Below are 18091 nucleotides of genomic sequence, written 5' to 3'. Positions count from 1 at the left end.
GTGGGTGCATCCATGTGGTAAAAGCTGAATTCTCTCTAGGGTCCAAAGTGCGGACGGCTCACTGCAATTTCTCTGCCCACTGAGCTCGGAGGTTCTTCCCAGCTGTCTACTTGATGCGAAGCGATGTCCGGAGCCCCGCCCCCGTCTTCCGACCCCTGGGCCGATTGTTCAAGGGACTAGCACCCGGACTCCCCTTCGTCACCGTCGTCATCACCTCCGTCAGCATAACTGACTAGACAGCCGGTGGACCGGGCTGTGAAGATAACCTCAATGCACAAAAGGGGCTTAAAGGGGGACGACAATGCTCGCTTTTTCTATGAATGTAGCTGTGCAACAGACAAAATCGTCTGAAATATCCGCAACAAAACCTGTCGCCTCCCGCCAACATCCTCATGTCGCTTGTCTGCCACAAGCCGCTGCCAGGCCCCTTGGCGACGTCCGATCTTGACATCTGACGAAACAAACCCCGTTCATCTATCGCGTACCTGTTTTGAAACAATGGTCAAGGTTCATCTGAGCGTACGCAATTCCCAAACTCTGGTACCGGTGCAAGCAATTTGGCTCGCGCCGGTCTTGCAAGGCCCCTGGATACCACGCGGCGATGGTATCTGTGCCGTCATGGCTCGGACGATGCGCTGCATGGGCCGAACGATGTCGGGACCGAAAAATTCCGGATATTCCTCGATGGAAACCACATGAAGGAGGCATCGATTGCGGTATGACTGCAATGTCCTATAATGGAATCTCCGTGCGAGTTAATGCTATCTGCGGTATAAATTGAGTGCGGCCTGCTCGGTCTCGTGGTGGGCGAATGCCCTCAACTCGTATGCAGCTGAAACCGCCCTGCCTTTGGGCGATATTGCCGTCAATGTCTTCCAACCTCCTCGGATTTTGAATCCTTTTCATGCCCAATACCACCTTTTGCGCGGAAATCCTCGGCGGTCGGGGTCTAGCAGTTCATCAACGCTATGTAAGAAGGCACCCGCGTTGCAGTGGTTTCGGGCCCACTCCGAGGAAACTTGAGTTCGCTTGTCGGGCCTGGAGCTCAACCCACTTCCTCAGTTTCGGATGCAATCGGTCTATTAGTCTAGTTGGTTAGGACGTCGGATTCTGATTCACATCAGTTCCTTCCGTAGGCCCAGGTTCGAATCCTGGATGGACCTCGTTTTTGACGTTCACGAGCGATCTCGTGTCGCCATACCAAGTTTTTTGTTTTCCTCTTTATTTTTTTTTCCTCCATTTTAGATTTCGATCCTGCACCTTGGATGGAATGACCTAACGTGCGGCCTGCGATCCTGCATATCTGCTAATTATGTCTCGCATATTTCCAGCGAGAAGACTAAAAGACGTTGGGTTAGAGCCACGGTGTGGTGGTACTGCCTCCCATCCATATATGATATCTGACAGTGTGCCTGAAATACTCCGGGGTTGCTCCTACGTTGACATTGCTGCTTCATCGCGCCACTGATCCTTAACGTTGGTCCGGCTACCCAACTTCCCTTCAGCCGCCGAAGAGCTCGGCCCGAGTCGATGCGATTCAATTTCCATCTGGGCGAATCTCTCAGTCAGCCGATTCTGGCGAACGACGTTGGCCAAATTGTATTGAGTGAACAGCTTTTTTGCATCCGTTCTGCCGAGAGGCACAGCTCATACTGACACGCCTATCGGCGCATGTCTTGGGTAATACACCCAATCACCAGCAGCACCAGCTCGTTCGGACATAATCGGCACTTATATGGATGAACCGTTCGAATAAGTAATTCTCGTACGATGCCGGCACACACACAAGCGGCCAACCACTCAACATCGGAGTCTTGGGGGGCGGTCAGCGATTCATGGATTCGTGGATGGCACGGCGCGGTGGGGGTCAACACCAAGATAGAGGAGAACGGAGGACGCTGCCTCCTTCGCGAGGAATGATCATGATTTTCCCAACTACCAGGAACTCGAATCCCCTAGGCCACTCCATGATGATGCTTTCGAGCGTAAGCAGCGCTGTAGTCTGGAATGATAGGTTGAAGACGACACGCACTCGAGGTTCCCCCGCGGAGATCTGAGTCGTAATGTGCCGCGTGCCGAGGGCGCACCGCAACATCCCCGACATTACCCCAACATCTGACCCCCACGAAAGTCCCACATGCGTCTCGCAGGATCCTGACAGCCCATGAGCCGTGACATTCCCCAGATGGCGTTGAGGGTTGGAAGGAGATCGTGGGGGAACGCGACACTCGATAGTTGGGGGTCAAGAGGAGGACCCTCTCGATAGCTTGGGGCTACCCCATGGGGCTCTTCCCCGCGTTCGTGCTAGGCCCATGTTCTCCACGCTGGGAACGTCTGTTTGGGCGAGCTTGTCCGGGAGTGAGGAAAAGGGGGAAGCGTTGCATGAGGTAGGTAGGGTTTCTCCAAGGTGGAAGAAGGGCAGGGGGGATTGGGATTTGATTAAGATCGGTCGAGGTCCCGTTCTTTTCCTTTGCCGCATGAGTTTTGACTGGGAGGTCTTGTCTTTCGAACTTCACCTCTTCTTTTCTCGCCTTTCCAACACGCAAGGTCGAGAGGGCTCTACGTTCGAGACTCAAGCGCATAACACCGACGGCGTCATGAACATGGACAAGAAAGAGAGATCCTCGGACCAGGTTGAGGATGTCAACGCGGAGAAGCTCAGCGTCCACGATGGGACACTCATCATGCCCGCCAGTCTGGCAGCTTTGAGCCAAGAGGATTATGAAAAGGTTGGAAAGAAGGCTACGTTGAAGATGGATATGGTCATCATGCCCATCATGGTAAGTCATTCATTCCTTTAACACGCTCCACCTGCGGAGGCTAACATGGCATAGGTCATCATGTATGTCCGTAAGTAATCACTACCATTCGTTTTACGATTCGAATTCGAACCTGACACGTGTGAAGTCAACTACCTCGACCGTCAGAACATTGCCAGCGCCAAGCTCGCCAACATTACTACGGAACTGAACCTCAGCCAGGTCGAGTATCAGACCACAGTCAGCATTCTCTTCGTCGGCTACAGTACGTCCCCTTATCAGCTACTACTGTGTGCTTTCGACTGACGATGGTCGCAGTTCTGATGCAGATTCCTTCCAACATGATTGTCAGCAAGATCAAGTGGCCCGGGGCGTACATCTGCGCTGCCATGGCAGCGTGGGGCGCGATTTCGTCTCTCATGGCCGTCGTTCACAACTACGAAGGTCTCCTGATGGCTCGGTTCTTTCTCGGATTTATCGAGGCCGTTTTCTTTCCGGGTGCCCTTTACTACCTGTCCCTTTTCTACAACCGTAAGCAGTTCGCCTTGCGGACGGCAATTCTCTACTCTGGGTCGCAGTTGGGCAACGCTTTTGGTGGACTGTTTGCCATTGCCATCTTGAATTTGGATGGGACCAGTGGCCTTTCTGGGTGGCGATGGGTGAGTTCCTTCTATTGATGATGTTCGTGTTGATACATTCAGGCTAATGCCATGCCAGCTCTTCCTTGTCGAGGGTGTTATCACCGTCGGACTGGCCATCCCCTTCGCCATGATTCTCCCCAACTCCAACAAAAAGATCCCGACCCTCACCCAAATCGAGTGCGAATGGGTCCAATACAACTTTGCAGCCGATCAAGGCCAAGAGGACAACGCAAGCGAGGTGACCGCCTTCAAGGGCTTCATGATGGCCGTCGCGGACCCCAAGACCTGGATGCTCATGGGAATCCTCTACTCCGTGTGTACTTCCTTTGACATTATTCCCCAAACCATCTCCGGGTAGACATGTCAACTGACCACAACCACCAACCACAGACCTACATCGTCGGCGCCGTCGCAAACTTCTTCCCCTCCGTCGTCGGCGGCCTCGGCTTCTCCCGCACAATGACCTACGCCCTCACCGCGCCCCCCTTCATCCTCTGCGTCTTTACCATGCTCCTCAACGGCTTCCACTCCGATCGCAAGCAGGAGCGCTACCTCCACATCGTTATCCCGCTCTGCGTCACCCTCGTCGCCAACGTCATCGCCGTCTCGACCATCAACATCGCCGCGCGTTATGTCGCCATGATGCTGCTACCGGGCTCCTTCTACGCCGCCGCTGTCGTTATCTTATCCTGGATCACGGGTAGTCTCGCGCAGCCGAGCGTCAAGAGGGCCAGCGCTATCGCGCTGATCAATGCCATGTGTAACACGCCTAATATCTGGGGCAGCTATTTGTACTACGGCGCGCCGCGGTACATCACCGCGTTCATTGTGAATATCGCGGCGACGGGGCTGGCGATTGGGTTTGCTACTGTTACGCGGATCTGGCTGAGGAGGCTGAATGCGAAGTTGGACCGGGGCGAGGACTGTGGCAAGCATGGGCCTACTGCGGCGCAGGTTTCTACTGGGTTTAGATATCTTATCTAGGTTGAGCTGGAGATTAGCTTATGGGCCAGGGGGTGTCATCGGGACATCTACGAGATTTTAATGGACGGAAGTCGTAGATTGAATACAATGTGTTATATTCAAAAGTCTTCCCTATATGAGAATTCAAAGGATTGGATTGTGTTTTGTTCACAGAATAACAAACCCTAGCACTAGTGTCAACAAGCAGGCCGCGAGGGATTATTACAAAATTAGGATCTTGTAACGAAGCCAAACATTTCCAGTTAATAAAGCAAGAGGCTTCTCTATTTATATCTTCTTTCTTCCCTTCTAACTTTTCTTCCGCAGTTTGCTACTTAGAGGTATACCTTATTAACTACTATATAACTCTTATAAGGAAATAATTAAAAATTAGGATAGTTTATAGAGAAACTTCTATAGCTACTTATAGGGGTAAATAAAGAGAGCGTAAATTACTAAAAAATAAATATCTTTTTTTTTATACTACTATAACTTATTACTTTTTTAATATTAAAATATTATTACTATATTATATTAATACTATCTATTATTATTTTAAAAGTAATAATAATTTTTTTATAATTATTTTAAAAAACTAAAATAAAATATATAAATTTTTATATATATAACTTAATTTTTTAATATAAAGTTTAATAGTATATTAAGTATATTATTACTTTTTACTAATATACTTTAATGAAATAATATATTATTAAATTAAAATATAAAGATATTTTAAGTATATTAAAATAAACTTTAAAATAAATAAACTATATAATACTAATTAAATTAAGCGTTTTATATTATTAAAATATAATACTTTATTAAAAGAACTTAAGGATATATATATAATTATTATAATATAGTAGTAATTAATAGAGGTAGTTTACTAGATATATAGGGGGTAGTTAGAGTAAGGGGGACCTCTTATATATCCCTAGTTATATAAAAATTCACAAAAGAATTCTTCACAAAATGCTCTATCTATATCTACTTACTCCTAAACACTATCTTAATCTAAAGCTTCACCCTCCCAGTAACCTCCTTCTCCGCCCTTTCGCTATTAACCAGCTCAGGGACGATACCCTCGATGCTGGCTGCACCCGCCAACGCCATATTCGTCTCCAGCTCATGCCTCAAAATGTGTATCAACCTCCTCACACCAGCCTCTCCATACCCGGCCGTCATCGAGTACAAAAACGGCCGGCCAATGCCAACCGCACTCGCGCCCAACGCCAACGCCTTGAGAACATCCGTCCCCCGCCTGATCCCACCATCGACAAACACCTGGAACTTTGCTTTCGTCTGCGGGGCGAGCAGATGCGGTGCGTAGCGCCTGATCTCCAGAAGCGTCAACATCGGCGCCTGGGCGGTGTCTTGGCTTCGCCCGCCGTGGTTCGAGAGCACGATCCCATCGACCCCGTGCTGGTGCGCGATGAGCGCGTCCTCAACGGACTGGATGCCCTTGATCACAATCGGCAGCGACGTCGTCTCCCGGATCCATTCGAGATCAGCCCAGGTCAGCCCCGCGTTCAACAACCCCGACGCCGTCGTCTTCGCGACGCCGCTAGGTTCGGACAATGGCTCGTCACCCGCCGTCAGCCTCTCGTCCCGTTCTCTCTTGCCAATGACGGGCGAATCCACCGTCACGAAGATGGCCTTCGCACCGAGGCTCTCCGCCTTTCGGATGGTCGCTTGCGCCTTTTCTCTGTTGCGGTCGACGTATAGCTGGAAGAACAGCGGCTGCGCGTTACCCCCCGCTCGTGCACCGAAGATGGCGTCTATCGACGCGCTGGGTTTCGTCGGTATGCAGTATATGATCCCCTCCTTCGCCGCCGCCTTCACGAGGAGCGTCTCAGCCTCGGGGTGCGCGTACTTGGCCTGGCCCGTTGGCGAGATGTAAAACGGAAGGGACGAAGGGAGACCAAGGATCGACGTGGCCGTGTTGATAGAGTCTACATTACGAAGCACCCGCGGCCGCAACGCCAACCTGCGGAAGATGCGTCTCGAGTCCCGGAGACTCTGCTCGTCTTCCGCGCCAGAGCAGTAATACGCCCATCCGATCTCGGACAAGTACTTTTCGGCCACCTTCTCAAAGTCGTCTGCGTTGATGATGGCGCCCAGGTGCGGAAACTTCGGCTTCGGCTTTTCTGGCTCCGGGGCTGATGATTCTTTGGGGAGAGTTAGAGGGTCTACGGGTCCCAGACAGCGGTCTGGCGACAGCGTTTCTGCGATGAGGTCCGGGTTGTGGATGGAGTCGTAGTCTTCTGTTGCGTCACGACCGGCGCAGTTGAATATCAGCTTGGCGCCGCCGGGGTGCTCATCGAGGAACTCTGCGACGTCTTAGTAAGGGGGCTTAGTGACGAGAGTGGGAGACTTACCTGTGACGTCCCATACCTGGCCGTGGATGACGACCCAGCACGAGTCCTTGGTGTTGTTCTTTGCTACTTCCGTGCCGCTCACCACCATCGTGACTCTCTTGGTGAACTGACCTGCGGGACGGGAAATGTGGGATAGGTCCAATGGGCGTGGTTGAGATGAGGCTGAGTGCTGGCCCGAGGAGATTGGCGCTTTGAGCAGCTCAAGAATGAGGTCGTTCGAACTTCTCACCAGCTCTTCCACCCCACGCAATACTCATGGGGCTTGCTTGGAGCAGTCGAGCTCCACCGAACTCGCGACAACAGGTTGGGGACAGACTCCGTGGGGGTCAGGAACCATGGCCTTTCTCCGAGCACGCTAGGCTCAGGCCGGCGCCGTGAGTTCAAATAGCGGACTGAAGTCCGTCCTGACGTGCCGGTTTTCCTGGGACACTTTCCCTTCTTCGTCTCTGCTGCTGAGCTCTCGCGACCAAGAAAGCAGGGAGCGAAACCCCCACCCAGGCGTGTCCGGGGTCGAACGGGGCTGCATTCCAGGCTTCTCCTCACGAAAGGGCGACAAGACCCTCCAAACATCTCCACGAAAAGTGGTGCGGCTCCGCTGCCGGCTGCTGTTCGATTCGTCGTTGCTGTGATGTTGTTGGGCTCTCGTGCGGAGAAGCCCCCGGAGGCGTGCCTGGGGAGCTCGGGAGTTGTCCGGGGCCCCGGGATGGGCCCATGTCTGCGGCTGACTCGCTCATGCGGGGTGAGGAGGAGGGCGTCGGGAATAAATCCGGGGGTGGACGCGTTTGGATGGCTTTGGCGTTTGTCGAGGGAGATCTCCCAGGGACTCTCTACTTTCAAGTCTCGAGCTGTTGAGTCGAGAAACGGCGCCAGGGTAGAAATCACCGGTTAGGCGTGCAACAGGAGCGTGATGCCAAATCCTCTGACTCGAGGGCGTCAGTTTTTAAGCCATCATTTGCGTAACTATTCCATCCAACGATGAATATCAATATCCATAAGACTGCGAGGTTGCCTGGACCCGACACGGCCCACAAACCTGTTTTCGTGGCAATTTTAAAACCAGCAGCAATGTGTCTGCCATCATCCTTGTGGAGACTCGATGGGGCTTCAGCGAGGGTGACTGACAGCCGAAGGTGACCCCCACTGGTGGGGGTTCACAGCTTGCCGTGGCCGAGTGGTAGCGACGATCGATGGCCATAAGAATCTGCGAACTCGCTGTCTGTGGCCAGATGTGGCAGTCAAACTTCAGGCGGGCACAAAGTCACATTGCTTGTCATTGCGATGGCAATAAATTGAGCTGTCTGCGTTTCTCACTTAGGAGATCAATGTTGGAATGTTAATATGAGACTGAAACGTATCAAGAAAAAAACATTCTCAAGTCCGGCGACTAGTGAACCTTCGCTAGCAAGCTGTTGACTTTGTTATTCTTCTCCGTGTTCATGTTCCAATCTTTCGGCGGAGGCTCAAAGGTCATTTCAATCCCTGGTCGGGAGACCATGCAATGAGAGCTTCCTCCAAAGTGAAATATGCCAATCTGCTGCCCTTTTTGGATGGTATCGCCAGGCTTGACGGTGAGTTCGCAAGAAGATACTTCAGCCATTCCAATAAAAACAATAGCCATGCGCCCAATCTTGGAATTCTCGGCCTCGATGTAGATGATTTGATGCCTCTGGTAGCAACAGCACTAATGTATGGCTGCGAGTAGTTCGGAGCGGCTGGATCGGGGTCATTAGGGTTGCCTGCAAGCCCTTCAAAGTAGTTCTCTGCATAGTAAGTGCCTGGAACCTGCTCGATGTTCACCACCTTGCCGCTAACAGGGGCATGCCATCGATGGTAACTCTTCGCACTTAAGAATGCTTGATATACTGTCCCACCAACAAACTGTGAGGCTTTCGAGTTGTTGTTCAACATATTGACGAGAGAATAAGGTTGCCCTTTGAGCCAGAAGTTGTCGAACAGTTGGACGTTGTAGGCAACTTGAAGTGGAGCCGACTCACAAGCATTGGTGATGAACAATGATGGGTCGGGGTCGCCGTCGGCGAAAGGCTGGAAATCTGGACGGAACACGGGGCGTTGTCCCTCCTTGAACTCCCGCGTGAAGAAACCGTCCCATGAATCAAACCCGTAGTAAGGTTGGCTAGGATCGCACTCGAAGATGGACGAGAAATCTTTACCAAGCGCTGCGTTGGCTAGAAGACCCAGGAAATCGGGTGACAGCCAACCCCATTGCCGAAAACGTAACAAGATACAAGAGGATTCAACGATGGCTACACTAGCAAACTGCCTGTCTGCCTGAAACACGAGACATGCTCCTTTTAGTTCTCGCTGAAAATCAACCAGTCAGAGCATAAGGCTCGAACAGTGATACCTAAATGACTGCTTTCGTCTGCGAAAGTCTGGCGAGAGAAGATGTGTATGGAGACGCTAAAAAGGAGCATGTCTCGGGCGTTGAGAAGATCACGCGAAAGTCTGATTTTACCTCACGAATTTCAAGACAGAGGCTTCCACCATGAGACAACGCATGGGACTGAAAAGCTCGTCAACTTGGGTAAGCATATTGACTGGTTGCGAAAAGGCTTCGACGGTGTCCCGTGATAGCCTCGAAGATAATACAAAATAATTTGATGCGCCAAAAATGCCTTAATGACCGAAGTAGCTTGGTTGTATGTCGATAATGCGCTTAGATAGTTCAAACTCAGCCCCGTACAACTTGAATTACGGGTTGAAGAATGGTGTCTTGCGTACTTGACTTTCTGGTCTGTCAAATCGGAGTCTTGACCTTTACAGGAGGCTTCTGCGGGCAACGCTCAAGTGGCTCATGGACTCGACTGGGTATCCTTCGATGCCGAATTTCTGCCATCTCATATCTTTCGTCCCATACAGGATCCTAACAGCTGTTTCAGCCAGCAGGCCTTTTCTGGCCAAAGACCGCCCTCAGGGCCCTTCTCACATATTGTGGACTGATCCCCATCTTCATCATCAGGTGATTGGATCCACCCCCGCGGGATCTGCGTCATGAAGTCATACCAGTAGTCGCCAAAATGACGGTAGCCCTCATTCGTGGGGTGGACGCCATCAACCCGAAGTAAACCTGTAGGAAAGCTTGTAAAATCAACGGCAAGAACACGTTTACCGGCAAGCTGACGAGATGCCACGATGCCTGGTATATGGCCTTGATACGGGACGGTGTTTCGCTGTTGCCCCTCATCACGAGTGTTGATGATCATAGCTACGAGAACAACCGCACTTGGGCAGGCTTCGACGATTTGATCGATGAGTTTGCCTAAACGCTCTGCGGCATCTTTGGGATCGTTTCCTTCGAGAGCGACGTCCAAGTTTGGGTTCATGTCATTAGTCCCTGCATGGACGAGGACGATGTTGGGCTGCTTTTGCAGTGAGGGGTTGACATGATCTGAGATGAATTGAATCGTTCGCGCATTCCAAGCGGCCTGTCAACCTGATTAGGCGAATAGCTATTTAGGAGATTACGCAACACTCACGAAGTAGTTATCAGGGATCGTTCCGCGAACTGTCTCGGTTCCGATGAAAGACACGCGATCATCTTCATCAAGCATTAGTCTGCGCTTTGACTGTGGGCGAATGAAACGCACTTGAAAGATTTTGTCGAAGCTTCATACGGTATCCATTTCCATCGCCTCCATCAAGATCACTGAGGAAGCCTACGGTGATAGAATCACCAACACCGAGGATACGAAGGGTGGTTCCGGGCTTAATGGCCTGACCGGGCTTGGTGCCTTTGAATTTGAGCGGACTTCGTGCCTCCATGACGGGTTGCTGTTGCCTGAACCGGGGCTTGGATCACCAAATGGAGCTAATATCGACTTGATAGTCTCGAAACCCGGTTGCCAGCTCTCGGGCTAGATCCTTTCAAGAGCAGCCTTAGTGGTATTGGAGATTTTTGTCCTCAAGCGTCTCGTGCCGTTGGCGATTGTTAAGCGACCAATTGCAATGGTTGTTATGGGATCCGGCAGGAAACGGAGAATCATTCACCTCAGTTTGTTGTCTTATTTAAGGAGTCTAGGAAGGAGTGATGTTGAATGAAACGGCAGAAATGGAACATTTGCATCTGCTGATCGTCGTCTGAACCGCACGGTGCTGTAGCGTTCAGACCTGTTACGTGTCTGTCTGAGACGTGATCCCCCACATTTGAAGCCCAATCACCGTTAGACGTCATGAATCGAGCACGGGCTTCGTCTCGTGCAATGACTGGTCAAGCAGGGCAGTCCTCTGAGGGCGAGGGGAAGAATCGTGTGACTGGCTTTGCTAATTGTTCGCGAACGCAGCTTTATTTGATAGTACAGTTCTGCTGGAGATCTGGATTTCGCAGAGGATGTTTCAACAATGGACTACAACGTTGCTGTCTGCAGTTGAACCTTCATCCTGCCAGGCCTGTACAGCACATGGGATGAACAGCGCTTTTGAAGTCAATCTTTTGAAAGACGGAACCGGTGACAGAATTTCCAAAGTCTATTGATAACGTTCAAGAAGCAGACGAATGGCACATGGCGGCACCAGCGATGGATCCCAACGTTCTCCCCTTATCGGCGCATGCGGGGTGATCGGCTGGCTATCTTACAGAACCCCGCAGCTGTGCATCCCGAACCCACAGGCATCCCGGGGCTCAGTTTTCCTTTGCTTAACACTGCCAATTTGGGTTTAGTGACGTGGGAAGCGTGCATGCAGTGCTTCCGGCTGTGTTAGCAAAACATTCGAGAGAACACCGTAGGTTGTTATCTGAACGCGTTATCTGGGTCGCGATAACGAGATGTCCTCATGCGATTGAAACATAACTCAAAAGGAGAGCAGAGGATCGCTCCCATTAGACCCCCCCTGCGCCAAGCATCTTCACATCCCGCGAAACTATGTCCACCATGACTGGGGCAGTCGATGGCCAGAATGGCCACCTTCAGAAGCGATTCTCCAAGATTACGATGGTTGGAATGGCGTTTGCGATTTTGAAGTAAGTCTTGAAACCTGCAATGCTGAATTAGATGCCCGCTAACTAGCCAAGCACATGGATTTCTTTAGCTGGGTCAATCGGTCTCGTTATGCCATCCGGAGGATCAGTATCTTTCGTTTATGGATTCATATTTTGCGTTCTTTGCAACATCGCTTTGAGTGCCAGCGTTGGAGAACTTGCGTCACTCTACCCAACAGCGGGAGGCCAGTATCATTACGCTTACGCGTTATCCACTCAAAAATGGAAAAAGTCAATGGTGTGCACCCAAGTCCACACTCGATACTGGGATCTGATCTCAAGTGCTAATCAACCCTAGAGCTTCTTCGTCGGATGGGTCAACATCGCTGGATGGCTCACTCTGAACACGACTGCTGCTTACTTCGGAGGTACATCAACATCTTGAATCTCCACACTGCAGAATTGACAGCTGACATATGGTAGCTCGGTTCCTTGCTGCAGCAGCAGTGGTTGGCTCCGGTGGCACATACCAAATCACACAGTGGAGTACTTACTTGATGTTTGTGGCAGTATCGATCATTGGAGTGTTTCTTAACATCTTCGGTTACCCCATACTAAATCGATGGAACGAAGGAGCTTGTAAGTCTCGTTCTGCTGCAGCAAGGCCTCTGGCTAACCGTTCAGTGTACTGGTCATTGCTCAGTGTTGTGGTGATCAGCATTGTGCTTCTAGCAACATCACCGAAAACAAGTGCCGAGTATGTTTTTACCAACTTCTCCAACACGACCGGCTGGAGTGATGGAACTGCCTGGATGCTGGGCCTGCTTCAATCCGCCCTTAGTCTCATTGGGTACGCCCCCTCTTACGAACACATTCAACCACAACAAAATGCTGATTTCACTTCTAGATTCGACGCAGTAGCCCACATGACAGAAGAAATGCCGAATCCATCCAAGGATGCACCTCAAGCAATGGTTGGCGCGGTGCTTGTGGGAGGAACTACGTGAGCATCTTGAAAAAGGCCAATCTCGAGGTTTCTAACACCTGTTCCAGTGGCATTGCCTTCATTCTTGTCATGCTTTTCTGCGCAGTTGATATTGACGTTCTTCTCGCATCGCCCACTCAAAGTCCTCTTACAGAAATGATATCACAGGCCACAGGCAACAAAGCAGCTGCGACAATCCTCAGCGTCGCTGTCGCCCTGTGTTTTGTCAACGGAGCTAATGGTTGCGTCACATCTGGAAGTCGTCTGGTTTGGGCCATGGCTCGGGATAACGGCACCCCGTTTTCAAGATAGTAAGCACTCCCGACTGTAGCTGGCAAAACATGGTCGTCCCAACGTATACTGATTATATCTAGCTTATCGCATCTTCATCCAAGGCTAAACGTCCCCGTCCGAGCCATCCTTGTCCAGGCCGTCTTCAACCTTTTGTTCGGTCTACTCTACCTCGGTAAATTACTCAAATTCGTCAGTTGCATCAAAGCAAGCCGAACTAACAAATTTTCATCAAGGTCCGGAAGTGGCCTTCAATGCCTACATCGCAAGCTGCACCTTGTTTCTCAACCTGTCGTATGCTTTGCCGGTCATGATCCTTCTCGCCAGGGGCCGTCACGTTGTCGCAGCGAGCCCTCCAGAGTTCTACCTGGGTAAAGGGCTATTTGGCTATGCTACCAACTGGATTTCAGTTCTCTTTGTGCTTGTCACCTCTGTTGTAAGAACCAATCTAAACAGTATATGCTATCTGGAAACCATTCTAACGCAGCTGGGTGTAGTTCTTTTGCTTCCCGCCAGCGATTCCCATCGACATCTCTACCATGAGTAAGTACCTTGATGCCTCATTAAAGTCTTAATCTGATCATTGTTAGACTATGTTACTGCTGTTATTGGAGTCTTCATTATTTTTGCCGTGGGATTGTGGTTTGTGAAGAGGAAGGCGTACAATGGCCCCAAATTTGATCTCATTCTCGGGGAGGACTTGCCAGTCGCCAATTCGACTACACATGGGGACAGAGTCTCAAAAGGAGCCGACTTGGATGCTCAAGACAAGGAATGAGTATTGAAATTGTGTGCAGTACTCGAACACCCGAAAAGTCATAGGCAAGGGGCATTCTAGCTCGTTTCAAAACCACTGCAAGTTACCTTCTTTGCCTTTGTCATGCGATAAACATTGCGTACCTACTTTTACGGCCGGGAACGGACTCGTCGAGGAGTCGGAGAAACTGCGTGAGCGCTTCGCCCGAGAAGAAGCCATCTTCCGCGTACTTGTCTCGGTGGATTCGCGAGCTTCGCAGTGGCGTGAGGAAGGAGGCGGCGTTAGCGGACTGGACCATTCTCCGACCAATGTTTTCACTGGTTAAAACTGTATTCTTAATGTTTTGATTTGTTCTGAAGGGAGCTTTGAATTACTTGCAGCCGTATGACATTTTAGCTCATTCAACCCCTACTCTGAGAGGTATTTCCCCCATAGGTTGGATGGAAGAGCCCCCCAAGCAAGTCAACAAGACTCGATCGAATCAAGGTCGAGATTTCTAGAGGAAGGATATTATTCCGAAATGTCAATTACAACTTTGCCCCCTTGTTATATCCGTAATGCCAGTTGTCCTTTTTCAGGTCCTTCCTAATCTGGTAGTTTTGCTCCGCAATCTCGACAACCCGCATGTCCACGTCGATAACACGCATGTCCTCCTCGCCATCAGTAAAACTGCCTGGTACAGTGCCCACGATAGGCAGCGTCACCTGACTGCATCCAAAGAAACCGTCCTCCCTTGGTCCAGTCGCGTTGCAGTATATGATGGCCGCGGTGTTTTCAAACGCCCTGGTGGTAAGAGTTGACTGTACAAACATTCTCTCGCAAGTCTCATTGTACGCGAGTCCTTCCCTGCTCATGTCCGACAAAGTCCAATACGAAGGAATAATGATAATCTTTGCTCCTGCAAGAACAAGTTGCCGAAAGGCCTCGGGAAAAGCCAAGTCCCAACAGACCAGGATACCGACGGGTCCTAAAGGGGTATCAAAGACTTGATGAGGACTGGCTGCGACCGTTTCCTTATGGCCCTTCACTTGGTGAGCGTAGTCAACGCTTGAAGTAAGATGTTGGCGCTCGGGAATCCAGAGGTTGGTTTTGGTGTAGGCTCCAACAATTTGACCGTCGTGATCAATGAAGTAAGACGTGTTCAGAAGAGTTCGCTTCGTCTTTGCACCATCAATGAGTGGTGGCTTTGGTGTTGATGCATTTGAAACTATAGTGCCGGCGCAGATGTTAATGTGCAGCTCAGCGGCCAAATCTTGGTATCTCCGGAGGAAGTGTTGGGCATCGTCTGCGCTCAAGGCGAAAGAGGGCTCATTGGGGACCCATCCCATGAGGTGATATTCCGGAAGGACAGCTAGCGATGCCCCTTGAGCTGCTGCACGGCGAATTTGTTTGGAGGCATGATTGAAGTTATGTTCAGCGTCAAGAACCTGGCCCAATGTTAGTTCGTGGAACGTGATATTAGGGGCCCTTTGTACCTTCGGTGATGTTTGTATTAGCGCGACTTTGAATACCTGCGGTTCTGACGGGGACGGCATGGCGATGAGATGCGGAGGTGAAGGTGATGCCGCAAGACGGCTAATTCTCTTGCAATATTGTTGCGGACTTAACATTGGGAGAGTCTTATCAACGCCCTCGGGTTGACAGCGCAATGGGAATCACAGCTTTGCGCATCGATCCCACTTATGGCAATGATATCCTTCGCCTATGAGATCCCTTTTTGGCCTAGCATCACCGCAGTGGAACCCCTCCCCTCTGTTGGTTCATGCAACCCCCCTTGGAACTCCACAGCCGATAGGTGCCGCCCCGATGAGCCCCCGCACGGCAGCTCGAGTCATTCTGGCAAACTCAACAGCAACGCCCGAGGCGTGGCCTCTGAAGTCTTAACTTCTCACTAGGAATTAGAAAGTCACAAAGCCACACGAAAGCACTTGAATGAGACTCACGAACGCACGGTCTGGCCTACATCCTAACATGCAAGCGTCTCCGCGCAAAATTATCACACGATCTCGCAACGGATGTGCTGTCTGCAAATCTAAACGGGTAAGAAACAGCATTGCGCATTATCTGTGCTGTACTGAGCCATGCTGACAAGCAAAAGCTGAAATGCGATGAGGTCAAGCCTCACTGCTCGCGTTGCAAAAGGCTCGGTATTGCGTGTCCGGGCTACCGAAAACCTCTGAAATGGAGCTCGACCTCAATGGCACTGGGCGGTGACTCTCCTTCGCCTGAGATAACGAGGTCACCTCCTGTATGGGAAAGCATGGGGAGTGTTTCTGGCCAGTCGCAGCCTACTAATCAGTCTCCAAAAGACCTTTGCGACCTGGACTTCTTCAACTCTTTCGCCGAAGTCGACACCCCTGGGAGCCTAGATGTACAAGATATAGGCGATCTACAACATCTGTTTTCGGCATCAGACATTGCCAGCGAGAAGACATATCCAACACCTAGCTCACGAGTTGAAACCTCACAGCTTCAAGTTGTAGGTAATGGCAACGATGGAAACATCTGGCCCGTGATACCCCCACACAACCCATGTCATAGATCAAAAGAGCTTGAACCGTTTCCGAGCGACCTATCGAGCCCCCCATACCCGCTATCGCATTCTCTGCAAGACGATTCATCTACATTAGTCGAGTACTACTTCAAAGAAGTATGTGGCATGATGTCTTGCTACGACAGCGACATGAATCCGTACAGAACAACAATATCCAAGCTCTGGACACAATCACCCTCTCTCTATTATGTCACCCAAAGCATGTCAGCAGCTTGCCTGTCTGAAGTCTCTCCCGGATTCTCGGCAGCTAGTGGTCGCCTTGGCAACCAAGCTGTCACATCTTTGTGGAACGAGAGCAAAGCCCACCCAACGCGCACATCCTCACTCCTGGCTCTAGTTATGCTTGGCTTCAGTCTTTGCTGGCACAACCCTCAAAAGCTTGGCCAGGACGAATTCAAAATGCTTGCCGAGGCGGTTATATCCCTCGAGAACAATGACGATGACCTGGCACTTGCCGATCGACAAAAGAAATTTTTCTTTTACAACTCTCTGGTGTATTGGAAGATGCTGCTGTCCTTCGTCACCGACCAAGAGCTGCCGTCGCTTGGCTCTACCCGAGCAATCCTTCCACAACCGTGTCGGCTCCCAGAACAAGACAACTTACGAATGCCACATCCACAGACCGGACTAGGAGTAGAAATCCAAGAGCTTGTTGCCCAGGTTGGTGCTCTGGTCAGAAGAGAGCGGAAGAGAATCAGACGTCGCCGTCATTCTTCGAGACGTGACATAGAAGAGTCTCTCAGCGCTATTCAAACTTCCGAAGATCTGCACTCAAAGCTTTGTCGCATTGAACTGCCATCGGATTCTGCTGTCATAGACTCTGGGGATGATAGGACCCCAGCAAACCATCTGTTGAAAGCTGCTGAAGCCTATCGCTGCACGGGCTTGCTGCAGCTATATCGAAACTTTCCCGATTTGTTTCTCCGTGATATAGAATCGGCGAACCTTACAGACCAGTCCTCTTGGTTGAGCACGACTTATGGTGGTGTTGCAGCACATGGCAGCTCCAGAGTCTTGCTAGATACATGGCTGACCAGCCTTGCGCTTCATGTGCTCGACCTTGTGCATCAAATACCAATGTCTTCACGGTCTCGATCCATTCAGCCTTTACTCCTTGTCAGTATCTGCAGCGAGCTTTCGCTTAACCGCGGGTTTGTGCCCATCGGCGAACTTCGAGGCTGCCCCGGATTCAACGCCATATCAAGTCCACGAATGGAGGTGCCGCCGACGACAACCGACATTCTCCATGGCAGGCGACTTATTCTATCTCGTCTCTCATTTTTTGAGGGTGTTTTAGCTGCCAAACCAATCCGTCAAATGCTGACCTTGATAAAGGAGACTTGGGCATCGATGGACAAAGAACAAGAAGATGTTTACTGGATGGACGTCATGATTGAGAATGGGTATGAGACGCTGATGGGTTGACGTAAGGACTGGATACTTGGCTTGGCCATAGCAGCTCCCTCGGCTGTTTTTGAGCGGCTGACCACACTTAAATGCATGGTCGAAGCCTCTGCCGAGGGAAATGAAGAAGCATCATTGCGTAGGCGTACGGAAGGCTTGACATCATAAGGAATAATCAGCCCCTCGATGCTTCCAGGCATGTCTTAAATGATCTTGAAATGTGAGGATGCGAAATGGACAACAGCCACCGCAATTTTAGATCGACAGGAACCTGTCAGATTTTAGAGGTATTTCTCAAAAAGCCGAGAGCGCATGCTTGAGCCAAGACAAAGTCTCAAGATTGTCTCCGTTGCATGGAAACATTGTATGAGGAGACTGAATGGTCTATCTAGGTTGCCGTCCTAGTGGATAGCGAATCCT

At 50.6% G+C, this 18091-nt stretch overlaps 6 protein-coding genes across 6 annotated transcripts; 3 read left to right on the top strand and 3 right to left on the bottom strand.

The window, feature by feature from the left end:
* Window positions 1-498: 498 nt before the first annotated feature.
* On the top strand, window positions 499-781 carry CGCS363_v011723 (uncharacterized protein; the record flags this gene model as incomplete). Its single annotated transcript, XM_036643572.1, has 2 exons — window positions 499-519; window positions 581-781. The coding sequence occupies 2 exons, from the start codon at window positions 499-501 to the stop codon at window positions 779-781; spliced, it is 222 nt and encodes a 73-aa protein (XP_036490255.1).
* A 1816-nt stretch (window positions 782-2597) lies between these two features.
* CGCS363_v011722 (putative transporter) lies at window positions 2598-4384 on the top strand (the record flags this gene model as incomplete). Its single annotated transcript, XM_036643571.1, has 6 exons — window positions 2598-2780; window positions 2835-2850; window positions 2908-3024; window positions 3078-3418; window positions 3477-3713; window positions 3791-4384. The coding sequence occupies 6 exons, from the start codon at window positions 2598-2600 to the stop codon at window positions 4382-4384; spliced, it is 1488 nt and encodes a 495-aa protein (XP_036490256.1).
* Window positions 4385-5380: 996 nt separating this feature from the next.
* On the bottom strand, window positions 5381-6832 carry CGCS363_v011721 ((S)-mandelate dehydrogenase; the record flags this gene model as incomplete). Its single annotated transcript, XM_036643570.1, has 2 exons — window positions 5381-6696; window positions 6745-6832. The coding sequence occupies 2 exons, from the start codon at window positions 6830-6832 to the stop codon at window positions 5381-5383; spliced, it is 1404 nt and encodes a 467-aa protein (XP_036490254.1).
* A 2770-nt stretch (window positions 6833-9602) lies between these two features.
* On the bottom strand, window positions 9603-10527 carry CGCS363_v011720 (uncharacterized protein; the record flags this gene model as incomplete). The annotated part of the gene is made up of 3 exons (XM_036643569.1): window positions 9603-10190; window positions 10242-10303; window positions 10353-10527. The coding sequence occupies 3 exons, from the start codon at window positions 10525-10527 to the stop codon at window positions 9603-9605; spliced, it is 825 nt and encodes a 274-aa protein (XP_036490459.1).
* A 1106-nt stretch (window positions 10528-11633) lies between these two features.
* On the top strand, window positions 11634-13734 carry HNM1-2 (Choline transport protein; the record flags this gene model as incomplete). Its single annotated transcript, XM_036643568.1, has 11 exons — window positions 11634-11722; window positions 11774-11978; window positions 12039-12108; window positions 12164-12319; window positions 12365-12530; window positions 12588-12683; window positions 12734-12976; window positions 13040-13131; window positions 13193-13392; window positions 13454-13499; window positions 13547-13734. The coding sequence occupies 11 exons, from the start codon at window positions 11634-11636 to the stop codon at window positions 13732-13734; spliced, it is 1551 nt and encodes a 516-aa protein (XP_036490818.1).
* A 506-nt stretch (window positions 13735-14240) lies between these two features.
* Window positions 14241-15248, bottom strand: CGCS363_v011718 (putative nitrilase; the record flags this gene model as incomplete). The annotated part of the gene is made up of 2 exons (XM_036643567.1): window positions 14241-15140; window positions 15189-15248. The coding sequence occupies 2 exons, from the start codon at window positions 15246-15248 to the stop codon at window positions 14241-14243; spliced, it is 960 nt and encodes a 319-aa protein (XP_036490817.1).
* Window positions 15249-18091: the final 2843 nt, after the last annotated feature.

This window comes from Colletotrichum siamense (assembly GCF_013390195.1).
Source record: "Colletotrichum siamense strain Cg363 chromosome Unknown KSG_Cg363_contig08, whole genome shotgun sequence".
In the NCBI taxonomy this organism is placed as follows: Eukaryota; Fungi; Ascomycota; class Sordariomycetes; order Glomerellales; family Glomerellaceae; genus Colletotrichum; species Colletotrichum siamense.
Note: the sequence above shows the minus strand (reverse complement) of the source record. Positions and strands in the feature narration are given on the sequence as shown.